Raw genomic sequence first — 17,039 nt, forward strand, 5'->3', positions numbered from 1 at the left:
AGACTATCACACATAGACATCTTCTTTCGGCAGCAGTGAGTGAGAGGGTGGTAGACAGCGATGAATACTTGCTCGCCTTCTGCACTTTTCCTCAATGATTTCAATCTTCCTCAGTGCTTTAGACAGAAAGAAATGGAGTCGATCGTGGGCTTGATCATTGGAGTCAATAATGGCATTGACCGAGTGACAAAGCAACAACAGCAAAACAAGCAACTTTCCTTCCTCCCTCCCACCCACCTAGGTACATACACAGCCCTTCAATCTCAGGTCAGGCCATCTTCTCCTGCCTCCAGTGGACTCAGACTCCTAGACATTGGGCCTTCGACTTCCACAGTGGACTCGCAAAGATTCGCACATTGGGGTTTCGGCCATCAGGCCTCGACTTCTGATCGATCCGGGCTTTGATGCTCTGTATCAATCAAGGACTCGCTGATGATGATGAAGAAGAACTTGTAATCCAGGCCTCAAGCACCTGACTTGGCCTGTCTTAGTGTGTCCTATGACTGAATGTTTTGTGCACAGTACCCCAGTGTTCCTTAGTTTCTTCAGCATTTTCAGAAGAGGACGCTCTATTCAACATTGCATCTCCTCATTCATCCTACTAAAAAACACAAATTTTCCAATTTAAATTACATCTATCATGTGCCTGCCTATTCATTCAGCCTTTTTGTATCTGTTAACAGCCTCTAACAGTCCTCTTTACAAGCTCATGACACTACCAAGCTTTGTACCATCTGCATATTTGGAAATTGTGGCTTATCCTTCAAGTCTGTACCACCAGTTTGACTCCTTCCAATTCTGCCAAAGATGAATTAAATCAAAATGCATACATCATAATCGGAAACAATGAGATTATTGGTAGTGAAGTGGGTACAGCTCCTTGAAAATAGGGAAGCAATAAGGAAATGTATGCCTTTCATTATGCAGGTGGTTATTTAAGGTTAAATTTAATCAGAGATGTAGTGTTCAGTTTCAATTTAAAACTTGTCATCCTCATGCTTTTAATTTAGGATATTGCAATTTAAGATCCATAGCTCCCCATTTAGCAAAGTTTAAAAGTTAACTTTATTAACCTATAAATTCAATTCCACAATGCCACTAAATTAGTGAAGTTCTCAGATGACTGCTTAACCCTTTCCTTCCTGTTGAATATTTTGAACGCCCTGAAGGAAGACCATGGAAGGGTAAATACGATTATTTACTAACATAACCCTGGTCTTTAGTAATGGGATTTATCAGAGAGGAAAATGGCTCATTCTCTAAAATATGGAAGGATGAGAAATTTGGGGATCTCAGAAGGTAAGTTGAGAAACTGCACATTGGTCAGATTTGGCAAAATGGGAGGGGTGCAGGTTACAAACTTGACGTTATTTCTGAAAGAATGAATGAAGAAATCAGTTTTTTTTTGTTAAGCAGATGGTGGTTAAATATTCTAGCAGAAATATGGGTGATGGAGGAATCCATACTATATACCATTTTTTTTAACAGTAAGGAAAATTGTGAGGGGAAATGAGATTATGTATTTATCATCTATCAAAGAGCAGATCTAGAGGAAGAACAACTACTAAGAAAGCAGTTCTTGCAGTAGTGAAGTGGACAAAATGGACACTGTAGCGCCTGATAAGAGTACTATTTGAATTCCAAGCGTACATTGCCAGACATCATTATGGTAATAGGATCACCTTAAAGTTAACAGAACAGGCAGATTGTGTCATCGTTCAGTGTACAGTAGCACCAGTTGTAAGATAGGAATTCAATTCCTGCCGCTGTCTGTAAGAGTAGGTTGGCTCTCCCCGTGACCGGGTAGGGGTGCTCCTGTTTCTTCCAATGTTCCAAAGATGAATGGTTAAGGTTAGTGAGCTGTGGGCATTCTGTATTAGCAGAAGAAGCATGGTGACACTTGCCCAGCACAATCCTTGCTGACTTGATTTGATGCAAATGACACATTTCACTGTATGTTTCGATGTACATGTGACAAATAAAGTTCATCTCTTTACTGTGCTGCCTTTTTTTTCAGAGCTCCAGGCTGTTTAACTTGGCATATGGATTCAGCAGCAGGGAGCACCTTTCCACCTACATCCCTCATGTCACTTCCATACCCACTATCATTTTTGTAAAGAAATCATCAGTTTTGTTTTGTGTGAGGGTAATCTGTTTCTGCAGAAGTCCTGAGATCAGCACTTTAGCACTGTCACCAATTCCCCAAGGATTTTTGACCCTGGTAAGAACAAAATGCCAGTAAGTTATGTAGATTTATAGCAACCACCTTTGAATATTTTTGTCCATTCCATTCCTCTCACAAGTTTTCGATGTCTATAGGGAGTAGTGTGGCAACTAGTAAAACACTTTTGTGCTGATTCCAGTATTTCTGCTCAAACCCCTTGGAATTGAGGATGAGAGGAGAAGACAAAAATGTCAATGTGGTATTTGTGGAGTAGATAGCCTACCTGCAGGACATCTGCTTTTCAGAAGGGAGGTAGTCCCGACATCTGCCAACTACTGCAATCACAACTCCACCTCTGAGTCTAGGGACTATAATGCCCATAACTGTGCTATGTTGAGTTACTATCAAGTCCATACATAGTACCTTGATGGTATGCATGTCAACTCCTATAATGCAACTGAATTGAAACAAATTCCACATCTTCAGCTTGTGGGATCATAGGCAGGTAGTGGTTCTGCTGAGGGGTCTTGGCCCGATACTTCAACTGTTTACTCTTTCCTATAGATGCTGCCTGACCTGTTGAGTTCCTCCAACATTTTGTGTGTGTTGCTTGGATTTCCAGCATCTGCAGATTTTCTAATATTGATGGTTAGTATACTTACAATAGCCCTGTTTGCTGGCAGTGTTTCACTTACTGTAGCCAGCCAAAATGTGGCTGGAGCCTGATGAGGGTTGTCTGTGGACTCATAATACCAGCTTGCTGCTCATAGGTATATCACAAGAGATATAATGCTAGTCCAAACTATTGGGGTGCTGAAACAACAATTTCATGGTGACTACAGAAGAGGGTAATTGGCCTTGAGATGGTGCTATAGCACTTATGATACAACCTCAGCATCTTGTGGTGATAGTTTTTGCCATCACCTCTTATAAGGCACCGAGGAGATGAGACAAGACTGAAGAGGATGGACAGTCTCAATATAGACTGCTCCTGTCTGCTTGGGTCATATAAAGGGTTAATTGTTAAAACACTATCTCAATTCCAATCCGCACCCCGGTCCCATTGCTACCTTGTCTATGACCGTACCACCATATTTTCTTCCTTTTGCACAGAATGCAGTCTTAACCTAATTCCTAATTAAAAATAAAAGAATGAATGACTTGCTAGATACATGACCCAAACTACTCTTCGGAGAGCTGTTTGTTCTCAGGCGGAGTTGCTCCTCTGAGAAGCCTGTCAGTCAGTTTACTCACAGTAAATGTTCGCAAGTTGATAAGAAGATGAAGAGTGAAAGGTGTTCAGGGTGTGGCTGGTGGAGGGCTGCTGACCTGTGGAGCTGACAGCTAGAGGTGAACCTTGAGCAGCTCTAACTGAAGTAACATCTTCAGATTGCACCATTGCAGCAAGTTCAACAGTGGCCTGTTTGACCTGTTCAGTGGACAACAGCAGAGTGCATGTGGGATCACAAATACTGTCATCCTAAGAGAGGTAATGGATTTGTCCTCAGTGGAATTGCTGTTGCTCCCTAGTTACAGATCCTCACAATCCTGGTATCTGGTGAGCAGATTTCCCTATGTAGCCCCATGTCTAAAGGCAAGATAGCACCAGGGTGACCTTCTATTGTTGCACTTGTACTTCTAATGGAAACTGAAACTTCAGTCTTGAACACTGCATCATATTTAACAAACTGCAAGCATTGTGCTTGCCAGTAATACCGAGCTTTGCACAAGACCTTTGACTAAACTGTTTCCCAAAGCCTCCATGTTCCTTGGGCCTCGTGGAGATACAACAGAAGTTCTGTTATGCCTTTATCAGCTTTCGTCTGTTGCCTGTACATCAAATAGCTCAGCGAAAGGACTTGTGTACAGTCTTGCCCTCCAGTGAGCTGATAAGTGCTTTATTCTTATCTACATTGGCCTGTAGCAGAACTGTATCCTCAGTGAGTGCAGATCTTGATTGTATGCTATCATCTGATGTACATGCTGTGTCACTGCTTTAGTTAGTCACTGCAAATAAATATGATTTTGTGCTTTCATCAATTCTCTACTTTCCATCCCTCCACTGCCTGATGATAAAAGAAAAACATCTGCGGTGAGGTGAAGGGAAGGAGAGAAGTTGGAAATGCATGCATAATGTCATTTTCCTCTGTGATATTACACGATGAGGGTAGTGACCAGAGCTGTGGTAATAATGCTTCCCAAATTGCTTCTGCCTTATCCTGTATAGCATGCCACTCTTTATCATAGAGCACTGTTCAGAACGATCTTAGCAATCTCCAGTAGTCCCAATGTACTGTTTCACCAGACGATAAAGACATCATGCAGTTCCAGCGAGTTTGTAACATCATTAGGGCCACTGTCAGTCATTACAATTGAGCTGCATGGTTATTGATAGTTGTATGCCAGTTGGTTTAAATTTAACAACATAAGAAATGGCCTTACTGACATTGAGTGAGAAGTCATTGCTGTGACACCACTCAGCCAGATTTTCAATCTCCATCCTATTTACTGATTTGTCATAAGAACATAAGAAATAGGAGCAGGAGTAGGCCATCTGGCCCATTGATCCTGCTCTGCCATTCAATAAGATCATGACTGATCTAACCATGGAAACATCTTCACATATCTGCCTTTTCCCCGTAACACTGAATTCCCCTACTGTGTAAAAATCTATCCAACCTTGTCTTAAATATATTTACTGAGGTAGCCTCCACTGCTTCATTGGCAGAGAACTCCACATATTCACCACTCTCTGAGGAAAGTAGCTCCTCCTCATTGCCGTCCTAAATCTACTCCCTCGAACCTTGAGGCTATGTCCCCTTTTTAAAGTATTTAAGCTTTCATTTAGTTTTTCAGTTAGTGTGTAACTTGAGCTTTTCACCATGCAGTAGTCACTATAATGAGTCCAGAGATGGTGTGTTTCCTGCACGACATGGGGAAGTCGTGCATTATTATTTCTGACGCAGCAGATTTCCGATGCTGTCCAACTGCATTGATGCATGACCAAGAAAGTTCACCTGAACTATCCTCAGGAGGCTAATGAAATTTAGCATGTCCCCTTTGAACCCTCATATATTTTTATTGATGCACTACAGAAAGCATCCAATCTGAATACATTGCAGTTTGGCCTGTGACCACACGAAACTGCGGAGTGTTGCCAACACAGCTTAGCACATCGTGGAAATCAGCCTCATTTCCACAGACTCTGTCTGCACTCCTCGCTGTCTTGGTAAAGCAGTCAGCATAATCAAAGACCCAACCCATCGCAGATATTCTCTGTTCTCCCTTTCCCATCGGGCAATAGATATGAGCAGTTGAGAAGATTGACAGCTTTAAATTCCTCAGAGTGAATATCACCAATAGCCTGCTGGACATTATCTCTTCTCCCTTCTTCCAGTGAGCAGAAGGTACAGAAACGTGAAAGCACATATGATCAGGCTCTACTCCACTGTTACAAGGCTATTCCCTAGTACATTTGGCCCTCCTTATCCGCAGGGGACTGGTTCCAGGACTCCCCACGGATACCAAAAAAACACGGATGCTCAAGCCCCTTATTCATTCTGTCTCAGTGCGGTGGACTTTAGGACCCGGCGGAGTTCTGAATCTTCAGTGTTTCTGTTCATGAAAATAATCACGGTCACGATGGAAAATAAAGTGGAAATAATAAAGCGATCGGGAAGAGGTGAAATGCCATCGGTCATTGGAAAAGCATTAGGCTACAGTTGGTCAACGACTGGAATAATTTTAAAGAATAAATTGAGAAAGGCCCTGCCCCAATGAAAGCTACAGTTATTACTAAACAACGCAGTGGTTTAATTATTGAAATACATACGTTTCTTAAGTGTTTTATATGCACAGAAAGGTAAAATATGTACTATATACTAAGACAAACGTTTGACTAACTGACGCTAAATAATATCGGATGTACCTGTTCCGACTTACTTAGTAAGAGAACTTCTGGTTCTTCTTCGATCTCGATCCGCGGTAACCTGCGCACATCCTCCCGTATAATTTAAATGACCTCTAGGTTACTTATAATACCTAATACAATGTAAATGCTATGTAAGTAGTTGTTATACTGCATTGTTTAGGGAATAATGACAAGAAAAAGAAGTCTGTACATGCTCAAACAACAAGTGCTGGAGAGAGAGCTTCCGGGTTTTCCTGATCCGCGGTTGGTTGAATCCACGCATGCGGAACCCGTGGATAAGGAGAGCTGACTGTACAATAAGATGGACTCTAGACCTCACTCGTTATTTTTATACCACCTTATTGTTTAACTGCACTGCACTTTCTCTGTAGCTGTTACACTTTATTCTGCATTATTATTGTTTTGCCTTGTTCTACCTCAATGCACTGTGTAGTAAGTTGATCTCTAGTAACAGTATGCAAGACAAGCTTTTCACTGTATCTTGTTGCATGTGACAATAATAAATCAATTCCAATTCCAAAAGCTCAAAAGGACACCCCACTATGTTCAAGGACAGCTTCTACCCTGCTGTTGTAAGACTATTGAAATGTTCCATTGTACAGTATGATGACTCTTGACTTCGATCTACCTCACGATAACCATGCACCTTAATGACCACATGCAGACCTGCAGTGCACTTCTTCCGTAACAGTAACACTTCATCCTGCACTCTTGTTGTTTTACCTTGTACTACTTCAATACACTACTCGAATGAATTGATCTGTATGAACGGTATACCAGAAGAGAGACCACAATAGCACAGCAGTTAGTGCAAATTTATGTGGTCAATTTCGGACACCTCCCTCCCCTTTCTTGCTCTCTCTATCATTGGAGATAGCTTATCTGCTGATATATTTTATAAACCTATGTATTCTCACAGCTACCTAAACTAAACCTCTTCCCACCTGTCACTTGTGAAAATGCCATCCCCTTCTATCAGTTCCTCTGTCTCCACTGCTTCAGCTCTCAGTTCTGGAGAGGCTTTTCACTCCAGAACTAATGAGATGTCCTCCTCCAAAGAAAGGAACTTCCCTTCCTTACCAACAATGGTACCCTCACCTGCATCTCTTCCATTTCGCGCACGTCTGTCCTCACCCCATCCTCGCACCACCCCACCAGGGATGGCGTTCTTCTTGTCCTCACCTATCACCCCACTAGCTTCCACATCCAGTGCATAATTCTCCATAACTTCCGCCATCTTCAATGGGATCGCACCACCAAGCATATCTTTCCCTCCCCTCCCCTCCCCCACCCCACTTTCTGCTTTCCACAGGGATCACTCCCTACGTGACTCCCTTGTCCATTCATCCTTCAGCATTTATCTCCCTCTGGTACTTGTCCTTGCAAGCAGAACAAATGTCATACATTCCCCTTCCCCATCTCCCTCACTGCCATTCAGGGGCCCCTAACTGTTCTTCCAGGTGAGGTAACACTTCACCTGTAAGTTTTTTGGGGTTATCTACTGAATCTGGTGCTCTGAGTGTTGGCCTCTTGTATGTTGGTGAGATACAAAGTAGATTGGGAGACTGCTTCACCGAGTACCTACCAGAAAAAGCGGGATCTCCCAGTGGCCACCCATTTTAATTCTACTTACCATTCTAACATGCCAGTCCATGGCTGCCTCCACTGTTGTGATGAAGTCTCACTCAGGCTGGGGGAGCAACACCTTGTTTTCTGCCTGGGTAGCCTCCAACCTGATGGCATGAACATTGATTTCTCAAACTTCCAGTAACTTCCCCCACCATTCCCCATTCCCGTTTCCCTCTCTCACCTTATCTCCTTACTTGTCCATCACCTCCCTCTTGTGCTCCTCCCACTTCCCTTTCTTCCATGGTCTCCTACCCTCTCCTATCAGATTCACCCTTCTCCAGTCCTTTATCTCTTTCACCAATCAGCTTCTCAGCTCTTTACTTCACCCCTCTCCCCGTTCTCCATTTACCACCTTTTCCCCCCACCTTTTACTCTGACTTCTCATCTCTTTCTCCAGTCCTGGTAAAGGGTCTCAGCCTGAAATGTTGGCTGTTTACTCTTCACCAGAGATGCTGCCTGGCCTGCTGAGTTCCTCCAGCATTTTGTGTGTGTTGGTTTGGATTTCCAGCATCTGCAGATTACCTCTTGTTAGAGGTCATAGATTAATTGGTCATTGTAAGTTGTCCTGGGTGGCTGGGTGGCGTGGCTCATTGGGCCAAAAGGGCCAGTTCTGCACTGTATCTCCAAAAAAGTTTTGAAAACAAATTTATCACTATACCTCAGTACATATGGCAATAGAAAACCAATTTAAATTAGCCCTCCTTTTCTGTTGGCCTGTCGTATTCTAAAGTTGTCAAATGTTGTTTCCAGTGTTCTAATACGCGCTGTCAAGAAATTTGATCCAAAATCTGAATAATAAATGCAAACAGATATTAGCACTACACATCTGTGAAAGTGTTGAGTAAGGATGGTCAAATACATTTGATGATTCATGAGAAGACGCAGTGTCAGATAATGTGTGTAATGTCTATATTTAAAAAGGAGATAGAATGTTAAGTAAATTATGGACCACTCAGTTTCATATCCGTGGTAGGAAAATATAGAATATTTAGAGCATCTAGAAACAAAATGTAATAATAAATAGCAAGCCTTTTGAAAAGGAAGACCTTGCTTCACAAACGTTATTATCCTTTTTATGTTAAACCATCAAAATGCAATGTATGTAATTTACCTAGATTTTTCTAAAGGCCTTCCATAGATATCCCATAACTGTCTAGTAAACATGACGAAGTGCGGAAGCTGGAAGACTGGATTGGTAGCTATTTTCAAGGTGAAGACAGTAAAGCGGGATAGCAAAGGTCAGCTATTTGGAATGGAAAATAAATAATGGTGTTCCTCGGAATCAATGCTATGGCAACAGCTGTTCACAACTTAAATTAATAACTTAGACTTTGGCAACAAAACAATTTCTTAATTACCAGGTGATGCAAAATTGGGGTGTTGGTCAGAAACAAGAGGAATGCAACACTGTCTGAGGGACAGACTGAGCAAAAAAAATTGACGGGATTCAACAGATATAAATGCCTGCTGTTAGGTTTTGCTGGGAGAAGCAGGGAAGTCAGATTACTTGGAAGATGGAATCTAGGTAGGGAAACAAAGAGATTTTGAACTCTGTGTGTGTGTGTGTGTGTGTGTGTGTGTGTATAAATAAATAAAAATGTGTGTATAGATGGAGAGAGGTAAACAAGAAAGCAGGTCAAGTACATGGGATCATTACTGAAGGTTTAAAATTGGAAAAAGTAAGGAAGTAATGCTAAACCTTCATCTACCCTTGGCTTGACATTTGGGAGATTTGATATGTTTCTAGTTGCTATATTATAAAAATGAATAGATAGACTGGGAAAAAATACACCAAAGATTTACAAGGATGATACCAAGAAGACATAGAGATATACAGTATACGCACGCACACACATACTAGCTTGGGTGCCTTTTCTCTTGAGAAAAGTAAATTTAGAATTTATAGAACTGTTTAAAATGATAATCTTGATGATAAGGACACATTGAGTCTGTTACAGTAGGAAACAATGTAGCTGGGACCTGACAGCTTAAGAGAATGACCATGAAATGGAACGGGGAGTTACGAAGAGCCTTTTATCTGGAGTGTGTGGAGCTTACCACAGGGCAGCATTAAAGTGAATAGGACAGATATGTGTATGAGGAGGCCAAATGGTCCCTGAATAGTTCCACACTGTGGCAGCAAATACTGAAAAATACTTGTCTTCTTTTTCAAGTTTATTCCTGAACAGTATTTACAATTCTTGCATCATTCTCAGTTCAGTATTTACAAAATTTACATAAAATTTAAATGTTACCATTCTTGTCTTGGATGCTCCTGCACAACCCACCAGTTCTAGACAGCCTTCAGAGCGCCAGTGGACACTATGTGCTCTCTCGCTAGGGCTCTTTTGTCTTCTGAAAAGGTGCGGGGGATAGTGGACAGACAATCAGCTTGGTGTAACACTTGATGGCCTTCTGTGTGGACTTGTGAAGGGCCACCTTGGCCAGACCCAGCATAAGACTGACAACTTACTCCACACTACCTTCTCAAAGGTTAGGAGGTTGAAACAAAAGTACAACCAGAGTGTGAGGAGTGGTCCCTTCACTGTGGGACTGATCCTCACACTCAAAGTGGGACTCCAGTGTTTCACATGCACATTATCTTGAAGTCAGTGCCCCTTATTGAGAGGCAAAAAGCTCAGTGCATACTATCCAAAAGGATCCCCCCAGTCCAGTCCTTCCTAGCATCATCCATATCACCTCAAACGCTCTTGATCTTTTCAAGGATTTTGGGTTCCCTGGCCCCCATGATCTTATTTTTACCATGGATGTCCAGTCCCTGTACATCTCTGTCCCTCACCAGGAAGGCATCAAAGCTCTCCGTTTTTTTTTCTGAACACCAGACCTAACCAGTTCCACTCCACCACCACTCTCCTGCACCTAGCAGAACTAGTCCTCACTCTAAGTAATTTCTCCTTTAGCTTCTCCCACCTTCAAACAAAAGGGGTAGCCATGGGCACTCTTTTGGGTCTCAACTATGCCTGCCTGTTTGTCGGCTACATGGAATAGTCTATGTTCCAAGCCTACACTGGTGACCGTCCCGCACTTTTCCTATGCTATATCGATGACTGCATTGGTGCTGCTTCCAACAACCGTGCTGAACTCGTCGATTTCATCCACTTTGCCTCCAAATTCCACCATGCCCTCAAATTTATATGGTCCATTTCTGACACCTCCCTTCCCTTTCTCAATCTCAATCTCACTGTCTATCTCTGGAGACAGCTTATCCACCAATGTCTATTCCAAACCCACGGACCCTCAAAGTTACCTGGACTATACCTCATCACAACCTGCTACTTGTAAAAACACCATCCCCTTCTCGCAATTCCTCTGTCCCCACCGCATCTGCTCTCAGGATGAGGCTTTTCTTTCTAGAATGAAGGAGATGTCCTCCAGTTTCAAAGAAAGGGGCTTCCCTTCCTTCAACATCAACACTGCCCTCAACCGCATCTCTTCCATTTCACACACGTCTGCTCTTACTCCATCCTCCCGCCACCCTACCAGGGATAGGGTTCCTCTTGTCCTCACCTACCACCCCACCAGCCTCCACGTCCAGCACATAATTCTCCGAAACTTCCGCTACCTCCAATGGGATCCCACTACCAAGCACATCTTTCCCTTCCCCCTCAATTTCTGTTTTCCGCAGGGATAGCTCCCTACGTGACTCATTTGTCCATTCATCTCTCCCTCCTGGCACTTATCCTTGCAAGCAGAACAAGTGCTACACCGACCCCTACACTTCCTCTCTCACTACCATTCAGGGCCCTAAACAGTCAGTCCACGTAAGGTGACACTTCACCTGTGAGTTTGTTGGTGTCATATACTGTGTCCAGTTCGGCCTCATGTATTATCGGTGAGACCCGATGTAGATTGGGAGACCACTAAGCATCTACACTCTGTCCGCCAGTGGCCACCTATTTTAATTCCACTTCCCATTTCCCATTCCGATATGTCTATCCATGGTCTCCTCCTTTGTCGTGATGAGGCCACACTTAGGTTGGAGGAACAACACCTTGTATTCCTTTTGGGCAGCCTCCAGCCTAATAGCATTAACATCGATTTCTTAAACTTCTGGTAATGCCTCCCACCACCAACCGCCCCCCCCCTTCAATAGTTCCCATCCCCTTTACCCTCCCTCACCTTATCTCCTTGCCCCACCCATTGCCTCCCTCTGGTGATCCTCCTTCCCCCCCCCTTTATCTTTCTTCCATGGCCTTCTGTCTCTTTCACCAATCAACTTCCCAGCTCTTTACTTCATCCCTCTCCCTCCAAGTTTCACTTGGTATTTTTCTTTCTCCCCTCCCTCCCACCTTTTGAATCTACTCCTCAGCTTTTTTTCTCCTGTCCTGCCAAGGGGTTTCGGCCTGGAACATCGACTGCTCTTTTCCATAAATGCTGAGCTCCTCAAGCGTTTTGTGTGTGTTGCTCGGAATTCCAGCATCTACAGATTTCTCTTGTTTGTGAGTTGGTTTACAACATATGCAGTAGATATCTCTGTCTGAATACAGAGATTTGCCGCCTGGGTTCAGATGCACACCAGCAAATGATCAGCCTGCCTAACCTGGGATACTAAATCTTGTTCATTTGTATGCACAAAATTGATTTATTGTATGAAAAATTTGGGGTTTCATGCAATAAAGTAAGATTCTGGAGGCCAAACATTCAAAAGGTGTGCTGTAACTCTGCCCAAGTTGACTATATGGCTTTACTGTATCTTTTCAAACAAGGTACATTTCCCAAGCCAATATCTTTAAAGTTGTTTTTCATTTCTTGTTTTTAATATTTCCAAATAGTTCATTAATCTGAATTCCATCAGGATATGCTGGTGGAAATGCTTTGGATGATAGCTGAAGAACGCCACGAGTTATCACCAGATTGTTGTGAGATAATTTGTCATGGGTACTGGTAGCTATAAAAATGATTAAGGTCTGCTCAACCTTACTGCAGCTCAGAATGTTTTTTACTCAGAGAAAATTTGATTAATCTTTGTTGCATCTTATTTTCCAATTGGAAGCAGTGTTCTTATTTTACCTTTTTAATAAGGTTGTGCTGAATGCATGTGTATACTCTTTCCCCCTCAGATTTGGGACATTGGTGGTCAGCCAAGATTCCGAAGTATGTGGGAACGTTACTGCCGAGGAGTCAATGCTATTGTGTGAGTTTACAGTCTGTAATTTTTATGATTTCCATATATAGAGCCTCTCCTCCACTTCTACCCTCTCCTAGTCCTCTTCCACTCCACCCTCATCTCCCCTTTGCCTCTTGTACCATCTCTTCAACTTCCTCTCTCCCTCTCCTACCTTCTCTCCTTTCTTCCTCTTATCCCCTCTTACCATAGAACCATAGAACATTACAGCACAGAAACAGGCCTTTTGGCCCTTCGCTGTGCCGAACCATTTTTCTGCCTAGTCCCACTGACCTGCACCTGGACTATATCCCTCCATACACCTCTCATCCGTGTACCTGTCCAAGTTTTTCTTAAATGTTTAAAGTGAGCCCGCATTTACCACTTCATCTGGCAGCTTATTCCACACTCCCACCACTCTCTGTGTGAAGAAGCCCCCTCTAATATTCCCTTTAAACTTTCCCCTTTCACCCTTAACCCATGTCCTCTGTTTTATTTTCTCCCCTAGCCTCAGTGGAAAAAGCCTGCTTGCATTCACTCTATCTATACCCATCATAATTTTATATACCTCTATCAAATCTCCCTTCATTCTTCTGCGCTCCAGGGAATAAAGTCCTATCCTATTCAACCTTTCTCTGTAACTCAGTTTCTCAAGTCCCGGAAACATCCTTGTAAACCTTCTCTGCACTCTTTCCACTTTATTAATATCCTTCCTGTAATTTGGTGACCAAAACTGCACACAGTACTCCAAATTCGGCCTCATCAATGCCTTATACAATATCACCATAACATTCCAACTCTTATACTCAATACTTTGATTTATAAAGGCCAATGTACCAAAAGCTCTCTTTACGACCCTATCTACCTGTGACACCACTTTTAGGAAATTTTGTATCTGTATTCCCAGATCCCTCTGTTCTACTGCACTCTTCAGTGCTCTACCGTTTACCTTGTATATTCTACCTTGGTTTGTCCTTCCAAAGTGCAATACCTCACACTTGTCTGTATTAAACTCCATCTACCATTTTTCAGCCCATTTTTCCAGCTGGTCCAAATCCTTCTGCAAGCTTTGAAAACCTTCCTCACTGCCCACTACACCTCCAATCTTTGTATCATCAGCAAATTTGCTGATCCAATTTACCACATTACATCTTCTTGTCCTTTAGCCCCTTCTTGGTGTACTTCCTTTTCCCCCTTGCTCTCCCTCTCATGCTTTTTAAGGCTTCCTTTCACAGTGTACTTGACCAGTGCTCCTGATGCTTGTTTATAGCTACATGGTGGATGCTGCAGACTTTGAAAAGATTGAAGCTTCAAAGAATGAACTCCACAACTTATTAGATAAGCCACAATTGCAAGGAATTCCTGTAAGTCAACCTTTCTTTTATACTGTATGTTTAAATTGCTTTCCATATTGGCTGAAATGTAACACAGAAGGGGCCACTTGTAAGGTTTCGGAAACCTTGCTGTTGATTTTGGAATACTTGTGTATTTAATATAATTTTGTTCTAACTTTTGTGAAGGTATAGACTCTCAGTATATCTTCCTGGAGGGCAGCCTCTTAGACTCAATGTAATTCTGAGCACCTGCAAATTACGGCATGATGTCCTGCATCTGAAGTTAGTCCCCTGCACCTGTCTTGAAACCCTGCCCATGTTAGCACTTGCAAAGTGGAGGCTATGTCCCTTTCCACAGACAAAGCACAATATTAAACAATTGAATAGTAAGCAATTCAAGAGGGATCCTTCAGTTTTTTTAGATTCAATAAGAAAACAGCCTTGAATGGAATTTGTCTGTCTCCTTTGAAGAGCAAGGAAAGGAGAGATAGCAATGGTAAAAGAGATACCATCTGAAGTGTAAGCGTCCAGGAGCCACATTAAAGATGGACAGACCTTGACTCTGGCACTGATGTACACAAGGACTGTTAATTAGAAAGCCTGTATTTGTGTAATGGCTTTTAAGACCCTGGACAGAGATAGAGAAGAAATGATAATGTCACCAAATAGTGGTATCATATGCATAAAAACTGGGCTGCACCTGTTTGTGTACTAAGCATTCTCGGCAAAAATCTTTTTGTTCATTAAGATGTCAAATTAGTCAAAAATGAGTGCAGCACAATTAGTACTGATGCTGAGCCCTGCTGAAGGGTCCCGGCCTGAAATGTCGACTGTACTGTTCTTCTTGATGATGTCTGGGCTGCTGAGTTCCTTCAGTATTTTGTGTGTTGCTTTGATTTCCAGCATCTGTAGATGTTCTCTTGCTTGTGCAGCACAATTAGTTTGTTTTCCCAGAAGTTGTGAGAGGCACAGTTTCATCTTGCCACCTTAAGTGCAGCAGAGCTGCTGACACTTAGAGCCGTAGAACACTACAGCACAGAAAACAGGCCATTCGGCCTTTCTAGTCTGTGCCGGAACATTATTCTGCTAGTCCCATTGACCTGCATCCAGTCCATAACCCTCCAGACCTCTCCCATCCATGTACCTATTTAATTTATTCTTAAAACTTAAGAGTGAGCCTGCATTTACCACGTCAGATGGCAGCTCGTTCCATGCTCCCACCACCCTCTGAGTGAAGAAGTTCCCCCAATGTTCCCCCTAAACCTTTCCCCTTTCACTCTAAAGCCATGTCCTCTCACAATTATCTCTCCTAATCTAAGTGGAAAGAGCTTATTCACATTTACTCTGTCTGTACCCCTCATAATTTTGTAAACCTCTTATAAAAACTCCCCTCATTCTTCTATGCTCCAAGGAATAAAGTCCTAACCTGTTCAATCTTTCCCTATAACTCAACTCCTGAAGACCCGGCAACATCCTAGTAAATCTTCTCTTCACTCTTTCAATCTTATTGATATCCTTCCTATAGTTAGGTGACCAGAACTGTACACCTAACCAGAACTCCAAATTTGGCCTCACCAATGTCTTATACAACCTCCCCATAACATCCCAACTCCTATACTCAATACTTCGATTTATGAATGCGAGGATGCCAAAATCCTCTTTACAACCCTATCTACCTGTGACGCCACTTTTCAGGGAATTATGTATCTGAACTCCCAGATCTCTTTGTTCCTGCGCACTTCCCAGTGCCCTACCATTTACTGCATATGTCCTTCCAAAATGCAACACCTCACACTTGTCTGCAGTAAATTCCATCTGCCATTTTCTAGCCCATTCTTCCATTTGGTCCAGATCCCTCTGCAAGCTTTGAAAGCCTTCCTCGCTGTCCACAACGCCTCCAATCTTAGTGTCATTAGCAAACTGCTGATCCAATTTATCACATTATTATCTAGATCATTGATATAGACAACAAACAACAATGGACCCAGGACAGATCCTTGAGGCACACCACTAGTCACAGGCCTCCAGTCTGATAAGCAATCATCCACTACCACTCTCTGTCTTCTCCCACACAGCCAATTTTGAATCCAGTTTACAACCTCTCCATGGATACCTAGGGTCTGAACCTTCTGAACTAACCTCCCATGTGGGACCTTGTCAAAGGCCTTACTAAAGTCCATGTAGCTGCACCGAGGTCAGGGAGTGGTGTTGGTCCTCTGGCAGCTGGACAACAACAGCAGCATACAGTGGCTACCAAAGAGGAGAGGGGAGCTTTTCAAAGGGGATGTTGAAGCACTGATCCATGAGGGAGGATTCATTTGTCAAGGGAACCAGGGGGCAGGTCTGCGGCATCATACAAAGGGGTTGGTAGGAGGGGGGCTATGGATTGCCATGTGTACTGCTCTCTCATACACTTGCATTTCCACACACACACTACCCTGTCCTAACCATCCAGCATTTTCACCATCACCATTGGCGTTCTCCCGATACTTAGAATCAATCCTCTCAATATAGGGTTATGGAGAAGTAATTTTGTGAGCTGCATCTTCTCCATTTTGGGCTAAAACAGTGAGGAACAGATCACCGGAATGGCAGTGGGTTGGGGGGTGGGTTGGTCGTTCCTTGAGAGCAATGCCTCACTCAGCCGATCGAGGTGAACAAACTACCACAGCACAGGAGGAGTCCACACCAACCATCAATCATGCACTTGCACCACGCCGACACTCATCCCGTTTTATTCTCTGACGTTCCCACCAGATCCACCCGTGAGTGGCATTTTACAATATCTAATTAACCCAGCAGCTTGCAGGTTTTTGAAAGTAGGAGGAAACAGCATCACGTGGAGGAAATCCTTGC

At 43.0% G+C, this 17,039-nt stretch overlaps 1 protein-coding gene across 1 annotated transcript in view; it reads left to right on the forward strand.

The window, feature by feature from the left end:
- Nucleotides 1-17,039, forward strand: part of LOC140202709 (ADP-ribosylation factor-like protein 8B-A) — a 105,509-nt gene that overhangs the window by 45,302 nt on the left and 43,168 nt on the right. The window contains exons 3-4 of the mRNA XM_072267895.1: nt 12,806-12,879; nt 14,120-14,213. Of these exons, the coding sequence (XP_072123996.1) occupies nt 12,806-12,879; nt 14,120-14,213 (168 nt within the window). The remainder of the gene's footprint in view (nt 1-12,805; nt 12,880-14,119; nt 14,214-17,039) is intronic.

Source organism: Mobula birostris, chromosome 9 (genome assembly GCF_030028105.1).
Source record: "Mobula birostris isolate sMobBir1 chromosome 9, sMobBir1.hap1, whole genome shotgun sequence".
Classification (NCBI taxonomy): domain Eukaryota; kingdom Metazoa; phylum Chordata; class Chondrichthyes; order Myliobatiformes; family Myliobatidae; genus Mobula; species Mobula birostris.